The sequence below is a fragment of the Equus przewalskii genome, chromosome 4 (assembly GCF_037783145.1).
Source record: "Equus przewalskii isolate Varuska chromosome 4, EquPr2, whole genome shotgun sequence".
Classification (NCBI taxonomy): domain Eukaryota; kingdom Metazoa; phylum Chordata; class Mammalia; order Perissodactyla; family Equidae; genus Equus; species Equus przewalskii.
Window position 1 is genome coordinate 59,450,317 of NC_091834.1, and position 20,929 is coordinate 59,471,245.

At 42.4% G+C, this 20,929-nt stretch overlaps 1 protein-coding gene across 25 annotated transcripts in view; it reads left to right on the forward strand.

Annotated features, from left to right (window-relative positions):
• The first annotated feature begins 590 nt into the window (after positions 1 to 590).
• Positions 591 to 20,929, forward strand: part of CREB5 (cAMP responsive element binding protein 5) — a 394,803-nt gene continuing 374,464 nt past the window's right edge. For 4 of the 25 annotated variants that reach the window (XM_070616109.1, XM_070616095.1, XM_070616111.1 and 1 more), the window contains exon 1: positions 815 to 897. Coding sequence is in view for 6 of the 25 variants with exons in the window: in XM_070616093.1 (XP_070472194.1) it covers positions 4,405 to 4,407 (3 nt within the window). In the remaining 19 variants the exon portion in view is untranslated. Of the gene's footprint in view, positions 898 to 1,375; positions 4,408 to 20,929 lie in introns of those variants that run through there. The other 21 variants (XM_070616096.1, XM_070616102.1, XM_070616113.1 and 18 more) reach the window with 14 other exon arrangements.

Sequence of the window (20,929 nt, forward strand, 5' to 3'; positions counted from 1 at the left end):
CCAGCCTGTGAGCTTGGGCCAGTTACAGAGGAGGCTCTGGAAGCGATCGCCAAGGGCCCTTCCGGCTCTGACGCTGAGTCTAAATCCGGCTCACCACTTGGCTCTAGCTGTGGTTCACCTTTCGCCTCCAGGAGCAACTCTCCCTCCAGCTTCTCAAACGCACGGAGCAGGGGTCTTGGAAAGGGGCGGGGGGCATCTAGTCCATGTGAGTGTGCACAATAAAGTTACTGCTTTGGAGTGAGGTGGGGGGCAGTGAAAAGGGGTGTGGAGTGAGTGCTCTGAGAAGCCAGGATGCAAGGAACACTGTAATGAGGTCACGACTGTCGCAGGCAAAAAGGAGCTGGACATCTGCTGGTGGGGGAAGGGGGGAGCGTCCTGCATTGGTTTGCACAAAGTCTCTTCCCGCATCCTTCAGCATCCCCCTCTCCACCTCTCCCTAGCACCCATCCCTACATCTTTCACACGCTACCAGGCCCTGTTCAGAGGAGAGCCCGTGTCCGTGCCTCCTCTGTGGTCCTGTCTGAAACCATGAGGATTGTTTCCAAGCTGACTCACACCACTAATGTCAGGGAGCCGTGTCACACGGCGCTGGGCTCTGCAAGCTGTTGCTTGCGCGGTCGCAGCCGCCGCCGCCGCTCGCCGGCAGTGCACCAGGGTCCGCTTGTGGGGCGGGGGCGGGGCTGGGCTGGGGCGGGGCCCGCCCCCTCGGCGCGCCGGCCCCGCCCCTCCCTCCTTCCCTCCCCCGCGGACCGCAATGATTTAGAAGTTCAGGAATCCCACGTGACGTCACCGGGGGGGTGATGTAATGCACTCTAAATAGAATGTATTGTAATCTTTGCTCAGTCCAACGTGGTCCCTTCACCCGGGCTCCGCTCTTGCCTTCTCCACACTTGTTTGGTAAGTTCCTAAAAATACGGCTCGGCCACTTCTGGGGCTTTTGCATTTAGCCACTTTTGTTGCACTTGCCGCGGGAGCCATCTCGGGAGCGTACTTGTTTGCAGGGGTTGGTTCTCGGCAGGAGCCGTGAGGTTACTTGGTCCAATGGGCAGGTCACAGGGCAAGGAGTAGGGAAGATGCGATGCATTTTTTTTGGAGGGTGATCTGTGTTTGTAAACACTTTGGCGGACCAGAGGGAAGTCCGGCCCCCAATGCTGGTGGACTGTGGAATTCTGCTGTGTCCTGAGGCCACCCCAGAGACCCCACGCCGTATCCGTCCCGGAGCGCGTCTCGGTGGCCGCCGCGCCGTGCGACTGGAAGGATGCTAACGTGGAGCGAGCGCCGTCTCCGCCCCGGCGTGCGTGCGTGTGTGGGACCGCGCGTGTGTTTCCCTGACACGGGGAACAGTTATGAATCGGGGGTGTGTGTTTGCCTCCAGAGACCTGGCAAGGTGCGGAACCCTCCAGAAGTGCGGTCAAGCGGCGACAGTGGCGGCGGCAGCGGAGACGGCGAGCCAGGAACCTCCCCCCGCGTCCCCAACTTCCCGGTGATGCGGCGGAACCCCCGGAGAAAGTTTGCAAACTTCCAGCGGGCGCGGCGAGGACGCCGGGTCACCTAGGGGGCGGGCTGGCGGGCGCGCGGGGGGCTCGCTCCCTCCCGGGTGGCGAGCCTGCTGCTGCCACCTCTCCCGCAGGGCTGCCCGCCGCAGCTGGTGGGCGCGCGCGCCGGGGAAAGGGACGTCGTCCTTGGAGGGCACTTGGCTTTCGCTCAGAGCGCGGAAGCCTTGAGAGTGGCGAGGCTCTGCTCGCGTTCACTGCTCCAGCCGCCTCCTGCCTCCGTCCGGTTCTCGCGGGCATCATTACCTCTTCCCCGCCGCTGCCCCAAATGACAGCTCCTGCTTTTGCCGCGGCGGCGCGGTGGCAGTTCCCAGGACCCGGCGGCGGAGCCTTCCTCTCTGGCAGGTTCTCCACGGAACCGCTTAAACTTTTCACGAAGTTCTTAGAGGGGCAAGACGTGCGAAGGAACCGAGGAGATGTTTTCTCTTGGCAGCTGCATCCCGCTTCTTCTTTGCTATAGATTTATTTCCGGGGGTGTGTGTGGGAGGGTGTATCTGGTAGATAAAGCCCCACACCTTGCCCACCCACAACCCAGCTTTCCTTGAACGGGTGCTGCCCCTACTTGATGCTTGTTCAAGGCCAGGAACTGGAGTGGACTGCTTGTATATTTCGTTGTCAGAGTCCGCGGAGTGTGTTTGATTTTTGTTTTTCCCTCCCTCTCTGACATGTGTCAGGGAATAAAGGCTGGATACAGGTCCATTACGTCATTCTGCAGGCCAGTAACTGTTTGATTAACAGCTTCAGATACTCAAGGGTTCGGGGGCTTACAAATGCTGACAAAGCAACTCTGCTTTCCATCCCCACCCCCCAACATACTGGTACAATCGCCCGTTCCCTGGGCATCTTTATTGCCCTCTCCTCTCGGACCCCTCCTTCTCCACCCCCTCTCCCGCCCACACCGTTATCACTCGGGCCCCGCCTCCCCGTTTTACTGCTTTCCCTGGGGCGATCACTGTCCCTGGAGTGTGGCTAAGAGCTTCTGGTGTCTGAGGGGGGCAAAGTACCTGATCAGCGCACGCACAATCTGCTCTTTTCTATTATTTAAGGAAGGCACCAGCGAGCCTCTTCTCTAGGGCGAAAATGCTCAGCCCTGATGGAAAAGGCATCTCAGGAAACGTTTAGAGACGTTATGATAATGCTGTGTCCCTCTGGTGACTTAGGAAAACAACACACCCGCTGCAGACAAAGTACTTAATTCCACACAGCGCCTTCCTCCAACGTTTAGCCGAGGAGGGAAGACGAGGAAGGACGCTGACTAAATCAAATTTAGCTGAAAGGATCAAGACTAAATGTTTCATTTCCAAAGTGAGGGAACGTGAGTGTTTGAACCCAAGCACAAAGTACCATACCATAACTTGGTGCGTGTGTTTCTTTCTCAACCTTAAGTTTCTGTATTTAAGAGGATGTTAAATACGTAAGTCATTGAAGTGAGTCACAATCTCTGTATCTGGCAGTTGAAATAAAAACACTGTGTGTGACATATTTAAGGGATAAAAGTAAAAAGAAATCTTAGTAGTGGGGGGTCGGTGTGCAGCAGAAATCAAATAAAAAGTTGACTAACAGGGTTTTGGATGGAGAGGGCAGAGGATTTGGGTGCTTTCTGATTTGGAGTAAATAAAGGAAAATGTATATTCTGAGTATGTGGGAATTTCTTGAAGAACACGTGTTTTGTTATAATCAGATCTACTTTCTTCAAAGTGAAAGCTGTGCTGTAGAGTAGACGTTTGTGAAACTCCTTTCTGGGGTCTAATTGACATCCTTCCCCAAATTTGCGCCAGTATTTATTATTTACTCACATCTAGAGATGACATAGCATAACCCCACACAATGTTTGTGCATCTAAAATGTGAAACTTCTTGTTTGTGATGCAAAGACCCAGAGTAAAAAATGGCCCGGGTGCCCGGCACTGGAGAGTGTGATTAATGATCAGTGATTTAGTGATCAGTGATTAGTGGTTTTATTCAAACTGTTACCTCTGACCAGAAGCACACATCAGAGGATTAACAGGCTCTTTAGATAAATGCTCATTAGTGGAAGGGGAAAAGCAAAGATAATAGGCAGGCACCCAGGGACAACTTTCGAAGAAAATCATTCCCGTCTTCAGAATAATAAGCTCTATTAACAGAAAGCTCTTTTAATTTAAAACTTGCTTTTATCTTGTAAATCAAAGTTAGATGTAAAAGTTTGTAGTGCCATTATAACCTAAATTTTCCCATATCCACTAGATGTGGATTATCTCAGTAGCGATATTTCTTTTTTCTTTAAATAAACAATTGGACCTTTAGAGCAGCTGAACCCTGACAAGTTCTTAACTCCCAGGGTTTGAAGGTGTCCCCCCTTCTAGAATGGAGAGTGCAGCTTGCTAACTAGATGGCGCACTGTTATTTGGTGTGCCCTGCTGTGTGGTGCAGGAGTCTGACGGAGCAAGTAGCTGCTTGCGAGGTGTCCTTCAACACTCACAACAAAGTTGATTCTGTGTAGGGTTGGAGGCTAGACAGTTCTACAAGTTTTTAGTCACATTTTCCATGTCAGTTAAATCTAGGGTGTTCAAGGCTACTGGAAAAATTAGTCTCACTACTAAAAGAAACTTAGGGAACAAGGGAGGAAAGAGGGACAGGCGTCTAGGAGGCACCTTTGAGCTGCAAGAGTGATTGTAAAATACCGGATCTGTTCTTTTTTATTAAGAGCTAGTTTCATAAGCTTTGTGGTCTGAAATACTGAGGCAAATACTCAAAGATTTATTTTCTTCCTCATCTTGCTGGTGAAAAAGGAGTTACTAGAAAGAAAGGAAGAAAAATCTTGGTTTGGTGACTGCAGGAAGCAACACGTTGCTGATTTCATTCTACAGATAATGGTAAGATGATGTTTATTACTCTTATTAAGCAGAAAGGGAACTTTGCGGTTGGTTAAATGAGACCGAGCTTGCATTTTCATAGATGGAATTCAGAAATAGAATGCTTATTTTGCACTGAATCCTAATGTTGCTTTTGTCAGTTTCCTGGGCTTTGGTTGCATTTTGTGTGGAAGCTAGTGTGTGAATAAGACCATTATTTCTCTGGCAAAATAATGTTCACAAGCATGTGAACAGCAGTGGGGGAGCTACGAAGCATGTTAAATAATGTGTCAGGTAAGAATTCCTTTTTCCACGAACTTTCATGAATCACTTCATCAAGTACTTAAGTTTTGAATAAGGAAGGAGTTCTTAAAAAGAAACCTAAAAATTAAAAGTAAAACAAAAAAAACCCATTTTCCAAATCCAAACCTAGGTGTGTATTCTCATGAGGAGGATGCTATTGATTGAAGATCAACTATTACTTTAGTTTTAAAACTTAAAAAGAAAACAATGCGAGAACTTAGTTGTGCCTCCCTATAAATTTTCTCATTTTCCTTTGCATGTAGCATTTTATATAGATCCATTATTTTTAAATCCTGACTGATTCATAGCGATTTTTAGTTTTCAACTTTACTCAAAGTAAACAAGTTTGCTCAATTCAAGCCAACTCTTTTTTAATGTAAATTGCTGATATTGTAAATTCCTGCCGATTAGAAGTCAGTTGTGACCTTATGTAGTTTATACATGAGTGGATAGTTTATTGGTCCATTCCCACAAAAAAGTAGGAACTATGCGTTTACTTCTATCTCTGTGATGGTGCAGCTTTTATTTAAGTAGATAGTTAAATGAATGGTAGCTTGTCAGACTTTCCCTATATAGCTTTTCAAATACAGTAAGTTGAAGACTTTTGTTACAACTGTTTGTCAGTTTCCCACACCTGTAGATTCAAAACCAATCAATCTTGAACTTTCCAAGATCTGTACTAATGTCAAGTGTCTGGTCTCCTGATTTTTTATCATAATTTGCTTTTTAGCAACAATGCATCACCCTCCTATAGTATTTCCTTAGCATTGGGATTTGCTCCTTATTAAGCTGAAAGTTATTTTGTGAGAGTGTGATGTCCACTGGATCCCAGAGATGTGAACTTTGTATTTGTAGTTGGTTTTCTTTCAGTTGTGTTGTTAGATTAAAATTGAGGATTGCGTAGACTTATTATTTTTGTCATCTTTTCTTTTTCTTCTTCTTCGCTTCAAAGCAATGCTGTTAGTCACAAAATTAGTGTGATCATGGCTGGTGTTTCCCATCTATATGCTTCTTTTGCTTCTTACAAATTGGATTTCTACAGCAATTTAAGATCTTTTTTTAGAGGTGACTTTCTTGGATGAAGATGGAACAATGATCTCAGTCAATTCATTATCTTGTCCAGTTTGACTACCAGCTGTATTATGGGAATCAACTGATGCTTTTATAAATTAGTGTTTAAAAATTTAAATCTAGGACTATTTCTCTGAATCCTACTTAATAAAATTATACAATTGAGATAAGGGAATAAACTGAGGGCGTTGGGGGGGTGGGATAGCCTCAAATATTTAAGTGTGAGAAAGAAGCACTTTCAGATATGCTAAACAGACTTAAAGAACCTTTTTGTGTTGCTATTTGTAAATTAAATAAGCTATCTGTTTTGTAGCATTGCTTTAAATACAAACTCTGGCACTTTAAAAATGACATCATGTTTAATGTTTTCACTAAAGAGTTCTTACATTTTGTAATTAGGAAAAAAATGGGCAATTAGTATTTTTTGAGGCTCCATTAGTATTCCATTGTTGGGAATTGAAAATCATGGATTTAACATAAGAAAAAAGGGAAAGAGAGAGAGGAGGCTTTTACAGATTTCCAGGTAGTGATAACACTGTTCCAGAAACAAGAATAAAATTTTTGAAGCTCTTATTGAGACTCTGGGACTTTCAAAATAAAACTTAGAAAGTTTAGGATAAATTCCTGAATGTATAAGATGTTACATTGACATTTCCATATTGCGTTCCTCCAAGCTCACTCCATGGCTCATTTATCTTTTCTGAGAAATAGATCAGAATCAATTTAACACTTTAGAAATATGTATTTTAAGTTGCTTCGTTCTGTTTCCTCAAGGTTCATAGTTCTAATCTCTACCCTAAAATTAAGAAGGGTTAAAAACTACCATGTTGGCATTTGTCTTGAACTAATCTTAGAGAGTAAGAGTTCCTTTCGGCCTGGGGATTCTGATGGGGAGGTACAAAGGCTTCTTGTAGCAGATGCAGAGCTGGAGCCAGGGGAGAGCTTCTCGTTGACAGACCAACGTCTTCTCTTTGCAGAGGAGACCCAAAGGCCTCGTGCTGTCCCCTGGCTCACCCAAGACCCAGAGCTAGAGAGTGCCAAACCGAGCCTGCACGCCTGGTCTCTCCCTCCAGGTGCGCTTCTCTTTCCCCGAGCCAGGCTGCCAGAAATGCCCTTGTCACAAATGAAACGTAACCCATGGCTTTGGATGCTTTGCTCTTTTCAAACCTTTTGATCACTTACCTTTCAAAGACAAGTTTTTATGGGGTCTTTTGAATGAATACCCTGAGCATATAAACTGTAGTTTCTATTCTGTATATTTTTATATATCTGCAGTGTTAATTTTTCTAATATCGGCCTCTTTCTTTGAACGCCATTTTTCTTCTTCTTCCTCACCATTATTGTTAGATGAGCACTGTAAAACTATACCATCCAGATTTCATTTGAGACCAGAAAGCAGGCAGAACTAAAAATGGTCCAAAAGACTGTCTCAGAGTAAGGCAGTAACTTTCTTTACTTCCTGTCTTTTCTTTATCATCTTCCTGTCTTTTCCTTATCAATAAAATTTTAAAGTTAAGACAAATTATTGTTCTTTTTGTCGAACAGAGCAACAAGTGCTGTTTCCATTCTGGCAGATGTATTTTTGCCCAGGATCCGTCTGTAATATGTTATCTTTCCAAGTTGGTATATATGAGAGTGTTTAGAGGTGGATATCATTGCATGGAAGTGAGTTGAGTCTGGAAGTGTGCTCTTTGAGGTTTAACTGGCAAAACTTGACTAATCATAGCTAGTAGAAATCATGCATGCAACATAGGGGGCTCCAGAGCTCCAGACATTCGATTTAAGATGAAATTGAGGTCATGCTGTATTTAGGACGGGGAACAAGAATATCTCAATAGAAATCTTGAATGCATCTACTGTATGTGTTGTTTGGCCTGACCCATAGGTTTCCTTTCCAGCTCTTTGCATAAAGGCTTTATATCAGAATTCAGGTCTCCTTTATTCTTTTATTACACTGAGGAGCCCCTGTGTTGCATGATTTCTCAAATATAACACATTTCAGCCAGTTTTATACACTTCTCTCTCTGCTGGCTTCCCAAGGGGAGAAAACCACATGCCACAAAAAACATCTCTGTTTTTGTTTGAATTAGCTGATCATTAGAAGAGATACATTTTATCTTCATTTGCCAGATCTGGTAGGACCATTTCACTTTATCAAAACAAGATTTTCTTCTTTAAGTAAGCGATGATGCTGTTTGGCGTCTGAATGACCAGGTACTAATTCAGGCAGCAGAGGGTGGAAGGCATTGAGGGTAAAGTCTATTTCCACCAGGGTACCTAGCTATGACATGGTGCGCCACTACGAAGAGCCAGATTTGCCTCACTGCAATGACAATGTTGTCCAGAAAAACATTGCCTTCTGGGAGGAAAGACAAAATTATAGACTAAACTTCTAAATTCTGAGCAAGGACTGATGCTGTGCTGAAGATGGCTCTCAGAAGGCTGTGGGTCTGTAGGGTTATTTATTAAGCTACAACATGGTAAAACATTCCCAGGCTAGAACTTGATCATTTGCATCTTAAAAGCCTTAATAGTCCTCTTCACCCATTCTCTGCATTTCCCTTATGCTAATGTTTTTCTAAATTTATTTATTTATTTTCCTGAGGAAGATTTGCCCTGAGTTAATATCCGTTGCCAATCTTCCTCTTTTTTTGCTTGAGGAAGATTAGCCCTGAGCTAACATCTGTGCTAATCTTCCTCTCTTTTGTATGTGGGTCACCACTACAGCATGGCTGAACCCATCAGCCTACACCACCCAGTGTAGGTCTGTACCTGGGATATGAACCCACGAACTTGAGCCGCCAAAGTGGAGCGCACAGAACTTAACCACTATGGCACGGGGTTGGGTCCTGGATTTATTTTTTAATATTCATTCTAGTTACTGTTCTTTCATGAGTAACCCTACAGTAACAAATCACAAGTGTGTCCACAATGGAGAGAATATTTTTCCATACGGAAAATAGATTTTCATATCAAATCTTAGAAGAAACAATTAGCAAGACAAAAGAAAGGAAAGTTTGAAATCTGCTTGATGGCATCATGGGCTCTGCCACCATTTGTAGCTCTGCAGCAATGTGGTTTATAGCAACGGGAAAAGCCTAAGACAGGAAGAGGGAATCTGCAAAGTGCTGCCTTGAACTCATTCTGCTTCTCTGTCTCAGTTTCTTCATTTGTGATAAAAGGGTGTTGGTCTCGACCAGCACTGTCCAATAGTGAGGACCACAAATGCAAGCCTTATATGTAATTTTAAATGTTCTAGTAGCCACATTGAAAGGATAAAAAGAAACAGGCAAAGTTAATTTTAATAATGTATTTTATTTAACCCAATTTATCTGAAATGTTATCATTTCAACATATAATCAATATAAAACTGTTGAGATACTTTGCAATTTTTTCTCCTTTTTTGGGTACTAAATCTTCGAAATCCGGTATGTATTTTATAATTACTACACGTCTTAGTTCGGACTATCACATTTCAAGTGCTCAGTAGCCACATGTAGCCAGTGACTGTGGTATCAGGCAACACAAATCTAACCTCCGTATCAATCGTTCTCGCTTCTGGCAGCCCAGTAGAACCATCTGTGGAGTTTTCAAAATTATTGGTACCTACCCCCTGCCCCCAATCTGATTTAATTGGTTTGGGGTGAGGACCTGGGCCTCTACATGTTTTAAAAGCTCCAGAAGTGTTTCTAAAGTGTAGCCAGGGTTGAGAACCACAATTCTAACTGATCTCTGAGGCATCTTCTACTGGAATATTCTATGATTCTATTTAGGGAAAGGGATCGCAGTAAAGCATTCAGAGTCAAGGGCAGCCAGCGGTTGTTATAGGCCTGCCTCATGCTACAAAACGTATTTAAGAAAATACAATTAATGAAAATTAAAATGTACAGATTAAATAATTTAGAAGATAATTCTTTGTAATACAGATGAGCTCTGTTTTGTGTCAGTGTCAAATACGGATGTTTTAAATGGTTTCCTCCCTTAAAAATCTTAACTTATGATTTGGTTTGCATGCAGCCTCTTAGAAACTCTCCATTTTGGAAAAGGTCAAGATCGCCACATTTCAGTTGTTTTGCTAACTTACTTCCTTGCCTCAGATACTACTCGCCTTTAACTGTGTTTTAGAGGAAAAATCTCACTCCATTTGAGACGTCTGGATCCCCTTGTGTTTCTTCCCTCTAAGCTTTTAACAAGGTTTGTGTCATTGCATAGACCAAACTTGCCCTTTGCTCATGTCAAGATGTTAGTTATAACTACCTCGACTTAAAGTGTTCGTTCTCTTTGTCATCCTTTAAAATCTTAGAAGAATCAATATTTCTCAATGCACACCATGATGTTTTCCTTTAACAAAAATTTTTAAACTATATACCAGTCTGTGCATTCACTAAAGGATGCAAAGAACCAAAAAATAAAAAATAATTCCAAACTCCTCACCCATCTCCTTTTGAAGTTGACAAACGGTGTTGTTTGTGGAAGGGAAGAGAGACCTCAGGGGCAGTCCCTCGTGACTTCATGCCGCTGAGAGCTTCTGCATTCCCGCATCCGTGAGTCATTTCACCCTGAACCTGTCTCCCCATCCCCTGCAATGCCAGCTGTTTCCAAGTACATGTCTATCAGACCATGTGCTTTTTAAACATGACTTAAAACCATTTTTAGGTACAAGATTACAGGTTTCTCTACATTTGGGGTGATAATATTTGTGTTTTCTGTAATGTCATTCATTGGAAGAATTTTAACCTTCATGTATGAACACACGGCTTTAATTCCCATTTTGTAGATGGAGAAACTGGAGGGTTGACAAGGCTAACATGGTCTTCGTTAATTAGAAGGGTGGTCAGTCTGAGAAAATAGCTCACGTTTATTAGTGCCTAACCATAAGGACTACTCCGGGTGACTTTCAGGTGGGGATTTCCCAACAGTGTATACTATTGCATTTGTCTTTGAATTTATAAACAACATTCTTTCTGATGCTTTTCCAGGCATTATTTGCACTTAAATGGTTTCTCTTGCTAATAACTCTTGCTTCCCAGCTTTAGGCTACATGTACCTAGATTTGATGAACAAATACATATGGGTGTATCAACCTCTTAACATGGCATCTATTCTAAAAGTTGCATGGAGACATCTGTTAGAAACCTGTGTTTTTGGTGGTATCTAGGGAAATTTTCTCTCAGGCTACTTTGTGATTGACTATTAGAGGACTTTGTGGAGAGACAACAGATTAAAGATTTAAGTTGTTGAACGGTTTTTGGGCATTGAAAATAAAGGGCTTCAAATATTCACTCATTGAGCAAAATAGACTCTAGCCCTAGCTCCCTAATTATCTTTAATAAAACAGTTTAGCTCTTGTTTATCAATGTACTATCTTCACACTTGGCCTGGAGCCATCTGCTTTTGAATCTTTGGTTTTTGTTTTCTCCTAATAATGCCCAGGGTTGGACTTAGCCCTTTGTAGTTTCTGTCTACACCCCCGTGTCTTCAGTGGTTGAGATACAAGCCATGATTAACAATGCGATCTGTGACCACTGCCAGGGAGGGATTATTTTGGGTCCCTTTCTAAGCATTATACCAAAGTTAAAACAATTTTAATATCCACATGTATATGTGGTTATGGTGGTTAAACTTGTATATAAATAAAAACCTTGGCCAAAGAGGACCAGAATGTTACAAGCATACGTACTTGTAAATGTGATTATCATCTTTTTTAGGATGCCCATGGATAAATTGTTCCTCTTTTTGAGCAAGTATCTATTTGTCACGTTGATTTAGATACACATATAGTTGATTAAAAGATACTGCTAGATTTAAAAAAATTGAAACCATATTTAACACACTCTTCTTTTCTAATAAGGCAAAGCACACATTGTTTACAATTTCATTTTCCAGCTTTACCAAGCCAGATGACTAACAACCACCATTCTCAGTGCCGTGCTGGTGGACGTCATCAAAGATGATGGTGCACAGTGTTTTGGCACCATGAAGCAGCATGTAATTTGAAATTGTACTTTTTGCTAAATACCCATGCTAATCTCCAAACCATTCAAAACATTTTAAAAAAGAAACAAAACGAAACAGTGATGTCTGCCTGTGGGATGGAGGCAACACTGGCAGGGAAGTACAATTACTTTTTTCATGTGCCTCAGAGGCACTCACAAAAATCAGAGAGAAAAAATTACACATAATTACTTGACATGCCCTTTGGAAGGGACATTCTTAAGATAGACAGGTTAACCCTTTAACCCAAGGTTCATTTTTACCCTTTCCAGGAAATGTGCTTTTTTTTTATCCCCTAAAGCACAAAAACTGTAGTATCTTTAAAAGGAAGGCTGTAAATGGATGCTTTATCTTTATTTAACATTTAGCACATATTCTAGGAGGCCTATTTAGGAAATATTATATTCCTTTACATAGTTTTAGTTATTCAATGTTTGTTTTAAAAAATAGAGGATTCTGGAGATTGGTGGCCCAACAGTGTAAATATATTTAACACTATTGAACTATACACTTAAAAATGGTTAACATGGTAAATTTCAGGTTATGTGTATTTTGCCACAATTTAAAAAAAAAAGGAGGGATAAGTTTGCTTGTACCCGTTCCCCAGACAGAGAAACAGAATGCATAGACCACTTGTTCAAAGTTAGGTATGGCAGCTTTAGGGTCTCAATGGGAGGAGCAAAAGTCTAAAGAGGACTTCTGCTCTTCAGGCCAATGCAGAGGTAATGAGTGTGTGATGTGATTCTGACACATAAGATAACGCAGAGACACAGCTAGGCACATGGCACTGAGTGCCTCTTTTCTGGAGACTGGCTTGGATTCAGATGGGCCTCGAGTGATTTGAAAAACACACCATTTGGCATTATTTGAACATCTCTGTTTGTATTGACTTACTTGCCTTTCTCAGTGCAAAGATATGCTCAATGGAAACCAATAAAAAAGCACAGCTTTGTAGTTTCTCTAAGGGAGTATAAACCCACACTTTGCTTTCTCCCTCTCCCCCTCCCTCCCGCCCTCCCTGTCTTCATCAGATATTCACTGAGCACATATGATGTGCAGGTACTAGGGACTCATGATCAAAACCAGACACGGTCCCCCTCCTCACAGAACTTACTGGTAGGAGAGACACCAAATAAGTCACTCCAATAGAATGTTGTGGGAGAGTGAGGGGGTGCAGGTCTGGAGGCAGAAATCCCAGTTAGGGCACTGGTGTGGTTGTCCAGGCAAAGGTGATGGCGGCTTGGGCTACAGTGGTGCCAGATTCAAAAGCCGGTTAAGAGATAGGACCAGTATGACTAGGGGATAGATTAACTGGAAGGTGAGGGAATGGGAGAGGAGTTTACTTATTCTAAGGGAAGAAGGAGCCAGGTGGGATAAGCCTGACCCAGTAAGGAAGTCTGGATTGTCCTTTGTGGTGGTAGCAGAGAGGAGGGTTTTCAGCACAGTGCCCCATGGGCTTGTGTCTGAGTCCTTGAAAGAGAAGCGAAAATAACTATGAACAAAAACTCCAACAGCAACTATAACTAAAAACTGTTGTTCACTTGTTGCGTTGCAAGGCAGCACAGTTTGGATAATTTGTGTCAGAGAGTAGGCCCTCCAGAGAGAGAGGCAGCCACTGCCCAAGGCAGCCACAGTGCTGGCCGTCAGGGGTCCAGAGCATGGCCAGGTGTGTTAGTTTGCGAGGGCTGCTGTAACAGAGTATCACAGACCAGGTGGCTTCAAAGATGGAAATTGGTTCTCTCGCGGTTCTAGAGGTTAGAAGTCCAAAATCAAGGTGTCAGCAGGGTTGGTTCCTCCTGGGGGCTATGAGGGAGGATCTGTTCCAGGTCTCTCTCTTTGGCCTGTAGATGACTCTCTTCTCCCTCTGTCCCTTGACATCATCCTCCTGCTGTGAATGCCTGTCTCTGTGTCCACATTTCCCCTTTTTATAAGGACACCAGTCACATTGGATTAGGGCCCACCCTGAAGACCTTGTTTCAACTTGACTACCTTTGTAAAGACTTGATCTCCGAATAAGGTCACATTCTAGGGTCCTGGAGTTTTGGAGGGACACAATTCCACCCATAACAGTAGGTATGCCCGTCAAGAGGGCAGCACCCAGGGCAAGTAATAGGGGGACCCCGTGGGAGCTGGCAGATTGAGAGTGATGGCAGTTATAACCAGACATTTTGCAGCACATATTAAAAATAAACTTCTGCTAGACCCCCCAGAAAAACTTGGAACAAGTCTTCAGAGATGGGGGTCCACACATTACCAGGTATGGACAAAGCCAGCAAAACACAGCCACAAAAGTTTACACTTTAAAATAGATGTATTTATATTACACTGATTAATGGATTTGCTCATGGGGGCATTGTCCTTGCTTTGGCCTTGAATTTGTCTCCACGGTTTGTGAAACAGCAGTGCCAAAAGGGCAACACCAACTTTTAGCCTTGAGAACAAAGAATTAAATACAGCTGTAGTTTGTCACCCCGCCAGGTTTAACAATCATTGTTTTGATGTGCTAATATTTACTGACAAGGACAAAAGCCACTAGGTCCCATAAACAACACACGTCCCAAGTTGAACACAGATGTTTCAATGCAGGAAGAAAAAAAATTTTGTTGATGGACAATTTATGGCTATGTGCTCCCTCTTTTTTACACAGTGAAAACCCAGAAGACAACATTCTGTGTTTCAAAAAATATCATAGTAAAAAGACAAATAATCCAATTAAAAAGGGGCAAAGGATCTGAATAGACAGTTCTACAGAGAAGATATAGAAATAGCCAATACACATGAAAACATGGTCAACATCATTAGCTATCAGGGAGATGCAAATGAAAACCACTTCACACCCCCTAGGATGGCTACAATAAAAAAGACAAAAGCAAGTGTTGAGAAGGATGTGGAGAGATTGGAACCCTCGTCCATTGATGGTGAGACTGTCAAATGATACAGCCACTTTGGAAAATAGTTTAGCAGTTTCTCAAAAAGTTAAACATAAACCTCATGACCCAGCAATTCCACTCCTAGGTATATTCCCAAGAGAAATGAAAACATATGTCCACACAAAGACTTGTACATGAATGTTCATAGCGGGGTTATTCATAATAGCCAAAACGTGAAAATAACCCAAAGTGCATCAACTGATGAATGGGTAAACAATATTTGGTATATCCGTATATTAGAATATTATTTGGTCATAAAAAGAAACGAAGTACTGATACATGCTACAACATGCATGAACCTTGAAAATATTATGCTAAGAAAAAGAAGCCAGACACAAAGGACTACATAGTGTATGACTCCATTTATATGGAAGGTCCAGAATAGAAAAATCCGTGGAGACAGAAGGTAGATTAGTGGTTGCCTAGGACTAAGGGTGGGGCTGGGGACTTGGGGATGACCAGTAAAGGATGTGTGGCTGCTTCTTCAGATGATGAAAATGTTCCAAAACTGATTGTGGTGATGGTTGCACAAATCTGTAAATATTCTAAGGGCATTGAATTGTACAGTTTAAGTGGGTGAATTGTATGATATGTGAATTATATCTCAATAAATCTGTTAAAAGAAAAGACAACACGTTGTTAAGCAACACATGACTGTATTTTGATCCAACAACTTCTCTACATATTTGGGATTAAAGTGTTAAGATGAGCAGTGGAGAAAGGTTGAGAGGAGCATTACAGACTTTGGCAATAGGAATGGTCAACTATGAAAAATCTTAGAGTAGATACCTTGTGTGTCTCGGCCATACGTCTCTCCCGGGCTATGAGCCCTGACTTCCAGCTTCACCCTGGCCATTTCCTCCTAGAAGGACTGCTGCTGTTCCTGAATTTTCAAATTGTTGAGACATGAACTAATCCTCATAGCATTTCTCCTTCTGACACATCCATTTCACTGGGGGCCACCATCATCTTCTGGCCTCCCAGCTTGAGCCTTCATGACAATCACTAACTTCACTTTTTCCTTGGCCATCATGGACATGTCATTGCCAAGTCTTCTAGACCCCACTTGAGCAATGTCTTGTGATTTTTGTCCTCCTGCCCTGTCTCCTTCTCAACTAGTTCCTTCTATGAACTGAGAGTGAAGGGGAACAGAATTATTTATTGAGTCTTTATTGTGCCTACTCTCTTGATCTACAATGTCACCCTTCATAACAAACCTACCAAGGAGCTGGAGTTACCTCTTTTTATAGATAAGGAAAGTGAGGCTCGGAGGTTAAGGGACAAACCAGTTACTGTGACAAAATCAGTAAATGGTGAAGTTGGGGTTTCGAACCAGCTTTGTCTTCTTTCTGAGCTCAGACTCTATACCTTCTAGCTACTAAATGAGTCTTTCTATTCTATGGCTTTGAACATCTCATGTCCCTGCTCAAGAGCCTTCACTAGCATCTGTTTTAAGGCCCCTAGGCCAGCCCCAGCTAGCATCCTTGTAGGTTTACCCCATATTCAAGCCAGACTCGTAATAAGTCTTGTTTGTGTTGAGTGCCTCTCTGCCATGTTTAGACTCTCCTCTTTCCTGGAACATCTCCTGTCCTTGTCTAGCACACCCTTTCCTCCCCTACCCCTCACCTTCTGCCTGTGCAAACACTCATCTCCTGATCTCCCCAACCAAAAACTGAATGAAAAATTAATTCCTTAGTACTTTATTACTATTTTATCTTATGACATAAAAAAAGCTCATCTTCTCTTGGGATTACCTTTGTATTTGTCATAAATTCCCTCTCCCGGATTGTAAGCTCCATAACAGTAAGAATGGACACTTGCTCAGTTTTGGATTTCTCTCATAGAACCTGGCATATAGTCCCTTACATATGGTAGATGGTTAATTAATCCTGAGTGAGTGGATTCAGGGACACTCGAACATTGTTCTTTGTCATGAATTTCCTGTTATCAGGATGAGATGTTAGATGCCTGGCGAGTGTCTCTGGCAGGATCAGCCTGGGGAGATTCTTTAGGTGTACTGATGGATGTCCCTGTAGCATAAAACTATTGTTAAGCATATTTTATAAATCCAAAAATGGGGTGGGATGAGTAAATCACAGAGAATCTCACAACGCTAAGGAACCATTGATTTTTCATTTTCACATATGCTTCTTTACCTATGTCTAGAGGTGAACATATTTTTTAAATAGTTTTAATTGAAGCATAGACACGTTTTAAAATTCTATTTTTTTCACTTAAAACTATACCACAGGCATTTTTTATGCTGTGACATAGTTTTCAAAACTATGATTATGCATCATATTCCATTGAGTTGCTATATCATAATTTCTTAACCATCCCCTATTGTTTGACATTGAAGTTTGCTGTGGACTTTTTTTTTTATGATTGTAAAAAACATATGACCAATCTTTTGGCAAGAGAAATATGTACTCTGAAACCTTAATCTCCTTCCGCTTATGCTGGTTGGAAAAACCTTCCTTTAGAGTTGAGCTTAGGCAAAATTGTGGCAGAGACCGTTTGTCTTGGGCACCCTCACACTTCTTTTATTCCCTTTGTTTCTGCCTCTCTTCCTCTTAGCACATTCTGTTCCACCATAGTGCCTGTCACAGGAACTCAGGGCTGCCCTCCTCCCTCAGACACCTCCTTGCCTACCACAAACCCTGCCCTCCTTTCCCCTCCTCCTTGCCAGACCTTTTCTTACTTCTCCAGAGCCTCAATCTTGGTAACATATTAGGCACTCAATCTATTTCCTGGGAGGTTATAATTCTATTACAAAAGCACTTCCAGAGATGGCCATGTGGTAACCCACAATGTGCATCAGTAAAAGTATGCCTTGCTCTCTGTAGCTAGAACTCTTCCAGGTTCTAAGGCTATGGCAGTGAACTAACAGACAAAATCTCTATACCAATAGGCAAATATGTCATGCATCATCTAGCAGTAAGTGCTACAGAGAGGACAAAGCCAGGAAAGTGGGTACAGTGTGCTCTTTCACCTTTCAGATGGAGTAGTTAGGGAAGGCCTTTCTGAGAAGGTAACGTATGAGTAGAGAGCCGAAGTGAGGGAGCAATTCCTGCAGAGATCTGGAGAAAGCGCTTTCAGGCCACAGGAGCTGCTGGTAAAAGGGCTTTGATGTGTCTGAGGAGCTGCAAGGAAACAGACGTGGAGACAGTGAGGAAAGAGTGAGAGGTGGGAGGTGGCCAGATCATGTCGGGGCTTGCACACCATGCTATGAACGGTGGATAGGAAGCATTTGGAGAGCTTTGAGAAGAGAATCTATCACTTCTAAGGACCTGTCTTGTTGTGAAGAATAGACTATACAGGGGCAGGGGTGGCTGCAGGCAGTCCTGTTAGGAGGCAAGAGATATGGCAGCTTGTATTGGGTGGTTATGGGAGAGGTCATAAGAAGGAGTTTGGCTTATTATGAAGGTAAAGCTGAAAGGACTTACTGATAAATTGGGTGTGGGTATAAGTAAGAAGTCATGGAGGATGCTTAGGTTTTTGACCTGAGACATTTGGACGATGGAGTTACCATCAACTGAGATGAGGAAGATGGCAGGTGGAACAGGTTTGGTAGAGGAGACCGAGAGCTCAGTTTGGGCACGTTATGTGTGAGATGTCCCGTAGACGGTGGGATGCTGAGTCTGGTGTTCAGAGAAGGGGTTTGGGCTGCAGATATGAATAGACCCTGAATAGATCAGGATCACAGTCTTTGGCATCAGATAGGCCAGCCTCAACTCACAGTACACAGTCCCTTACTCAGTGGGCCTCAACCACACTGGAATTTCAGATCTTTGAAAGCTCCAAGTCCTTCTTAATTGTGGGGCCTTTGCATATGCTGTCCCTTCTACCTAGACCATTCCTGCCAGGGCAACTTCTGCTTTTTTCGGATTCCCTAATCTAAATTTGGTCCTGTTAAGTAGTCCCACTATCCTAAACTTTTTCTTAATAGCATTTACAAGTTTCGGATTTATATCCCTTTAAGTGATTTTTAATTTAATTAAAAAATATTTAAAATCTATATGTCTCACTAGAATCTAAATTGTGAAACCTCAGGGATCGTGCATATTTGGTTCATTACCGTTTTCCTAACATGTAGTCCTGACACATCGCAGACACTTCTTCCATATTTGCTGAATGAATGGATGACTTCTTAATTTATTACTTTACACATGGTATGTTGCAGTTCCTCTGCTTGTAATCATACAATTCCAAGAGTCAACATCCCTAACGATTTTCTTATCTTCTTAAAACATGGACTAATTGATTATTTAATGGCTGCATGTATCTTTTGTGAACAAACGCTTTTCTATCAGGTCATCCGTGAGAAGGGACTGGACTGTGGTTGAAGACTGAATGACCACTTAACTGTGAGGCTGTGAAAAGAATAGGAATTTAAGACTCATCCAAATCTCCTAATCACAATCCTCCCACCTCCTGTTTTCTTGTCAACAGCTTCGTTGCATTTCTGTGGACGCCTCTATCTAACATTGCCTGACGTTATTTTATAGCGACCTTTGACAAGACCTATTCCTTCCCACTTGCCATGTTTAACAGGGGGAAAGAGGCCAGCCATGGCAGGGGAGGGGTGAGGGCATTGGGATGATGGGGTCTGAGCCCGCTGATGACCTCCTGAGGTGGCTTTCGAAAGATCTGTTGTCTCCAACCTCATCCTGAGAGATTATGGGAAATGATATGTGAGGGAAGAGATTTGATTTACTGAGAAGGGATTGTTAGCTCATGAAAGAGCTCTAGATTTCTGTCTTTGGCAAAGTAGAACTGTATGAAAAACACGATTAAATTAGAGAATGATCTCTTTACTGTCTTTAGAAGTAGAGTGAGCTTTCAGAGGTGGCTGTGTTGTTTGGGAAACACATATACTGATTCCATGGATGCATATTTATGTGTTACACAAGTATACAGAGAGATGGATTGATGTATATGTCAGTTGGAGAATTTCATTAAAAAAAGGCATCATCTTTATAGATAACATTGTCGTGGGAGGTGTCTACTCAACAGATATGTGTTGGGCATTTACAGTGCTAGACATGGAGCTAGGAATTAGAGCAGAGAGGTGAACGACAGGTCTGTGCCTTTGTGGAAGTCATGAAATCTACTGAGATTTACAAATATCTCCTTATCTGTAATATGGAGATAATAATACTACTTAACTTCGTAGTCTTTTTAAGAGGAGTAAATGGCCTTGAATGTGAAAATACCAGTTAGATTTAAAATGCTGTTTAAATTATGAGTGACTTTATGATTGATGTACCAAATATAGTTATCATTCATTTTGGGAAGAATCCTGATTAGTTATTTCTGGTTCTGAATATCCTCTATCCCTGTACAACCTAAGATTCATTCTCATAATTTAGGGAGCTAAAATTTCCTTTCACTATAATCCTAACAAAAGGAAAAGAAAATGTCAAGTGTGTAGTTTTGGTTGTAAGTAATTGTATTAGTTAGCGATTGCTGTGTAACAAATCACCTCCAACCCCCAACATTTATTTATTAACTCAGAGCTTCTGTTGGTCAGGAACTGGGTGTGGCTTCGCCAGGTTCTCTGGTGCAGGGTCTCTCACAAGGTGGTTTCAAGTTGTTGGCCAGGACTGTAGTCATCTTGAGCCTTCACTAGGGACAGATGTGCTTCCAGACTCACATGGCTGTTGCAGGCCTCAGAGGGTGCGCACCCGAGCTTATTTATTTGGCTGTTGGCAGGCTAAGAATAAGCAAGCATTGCAAGAGGGGAAAGTGAGAGATGCAAGTCATAGTCTTTTTCGGTGATCTAATCTCAGAAGTGACAGCTCATCATATTTGCCATATTCTATTCATTAGAAGCAAGTCACTAGGCCCGGCCTGTACTCAGGGGAGGAGATTACACAAGGGTATACCAGAGGACTAGGGTCATTAGGGGACATTGCAGAGATTGACTGCTACAGCAGTACTTGTAAACAATACTATGAGTTAATGCTGTATCTATGGCATTAATAATAATTAATAATAGTACACTATTTGAAATGAAAGAAATAAGGGAAATAGGTACCATCACCCACCTAAGACACAATAGTTAGGACAGATAGGGGAAGTTGGTATTAGAGCCCTGTAGATTTAGAGTTGCAACCAAGAAAGAATCCTAGTTTGTTCTTTTCTGCTGGCACTGGCTAATGCTTGGACATTTACAACCTCTCTCTATTTTTTAGGAGAGCATTTGAAAGGTCCCTTCCAGATATTGGAGGTCAACAAATGTT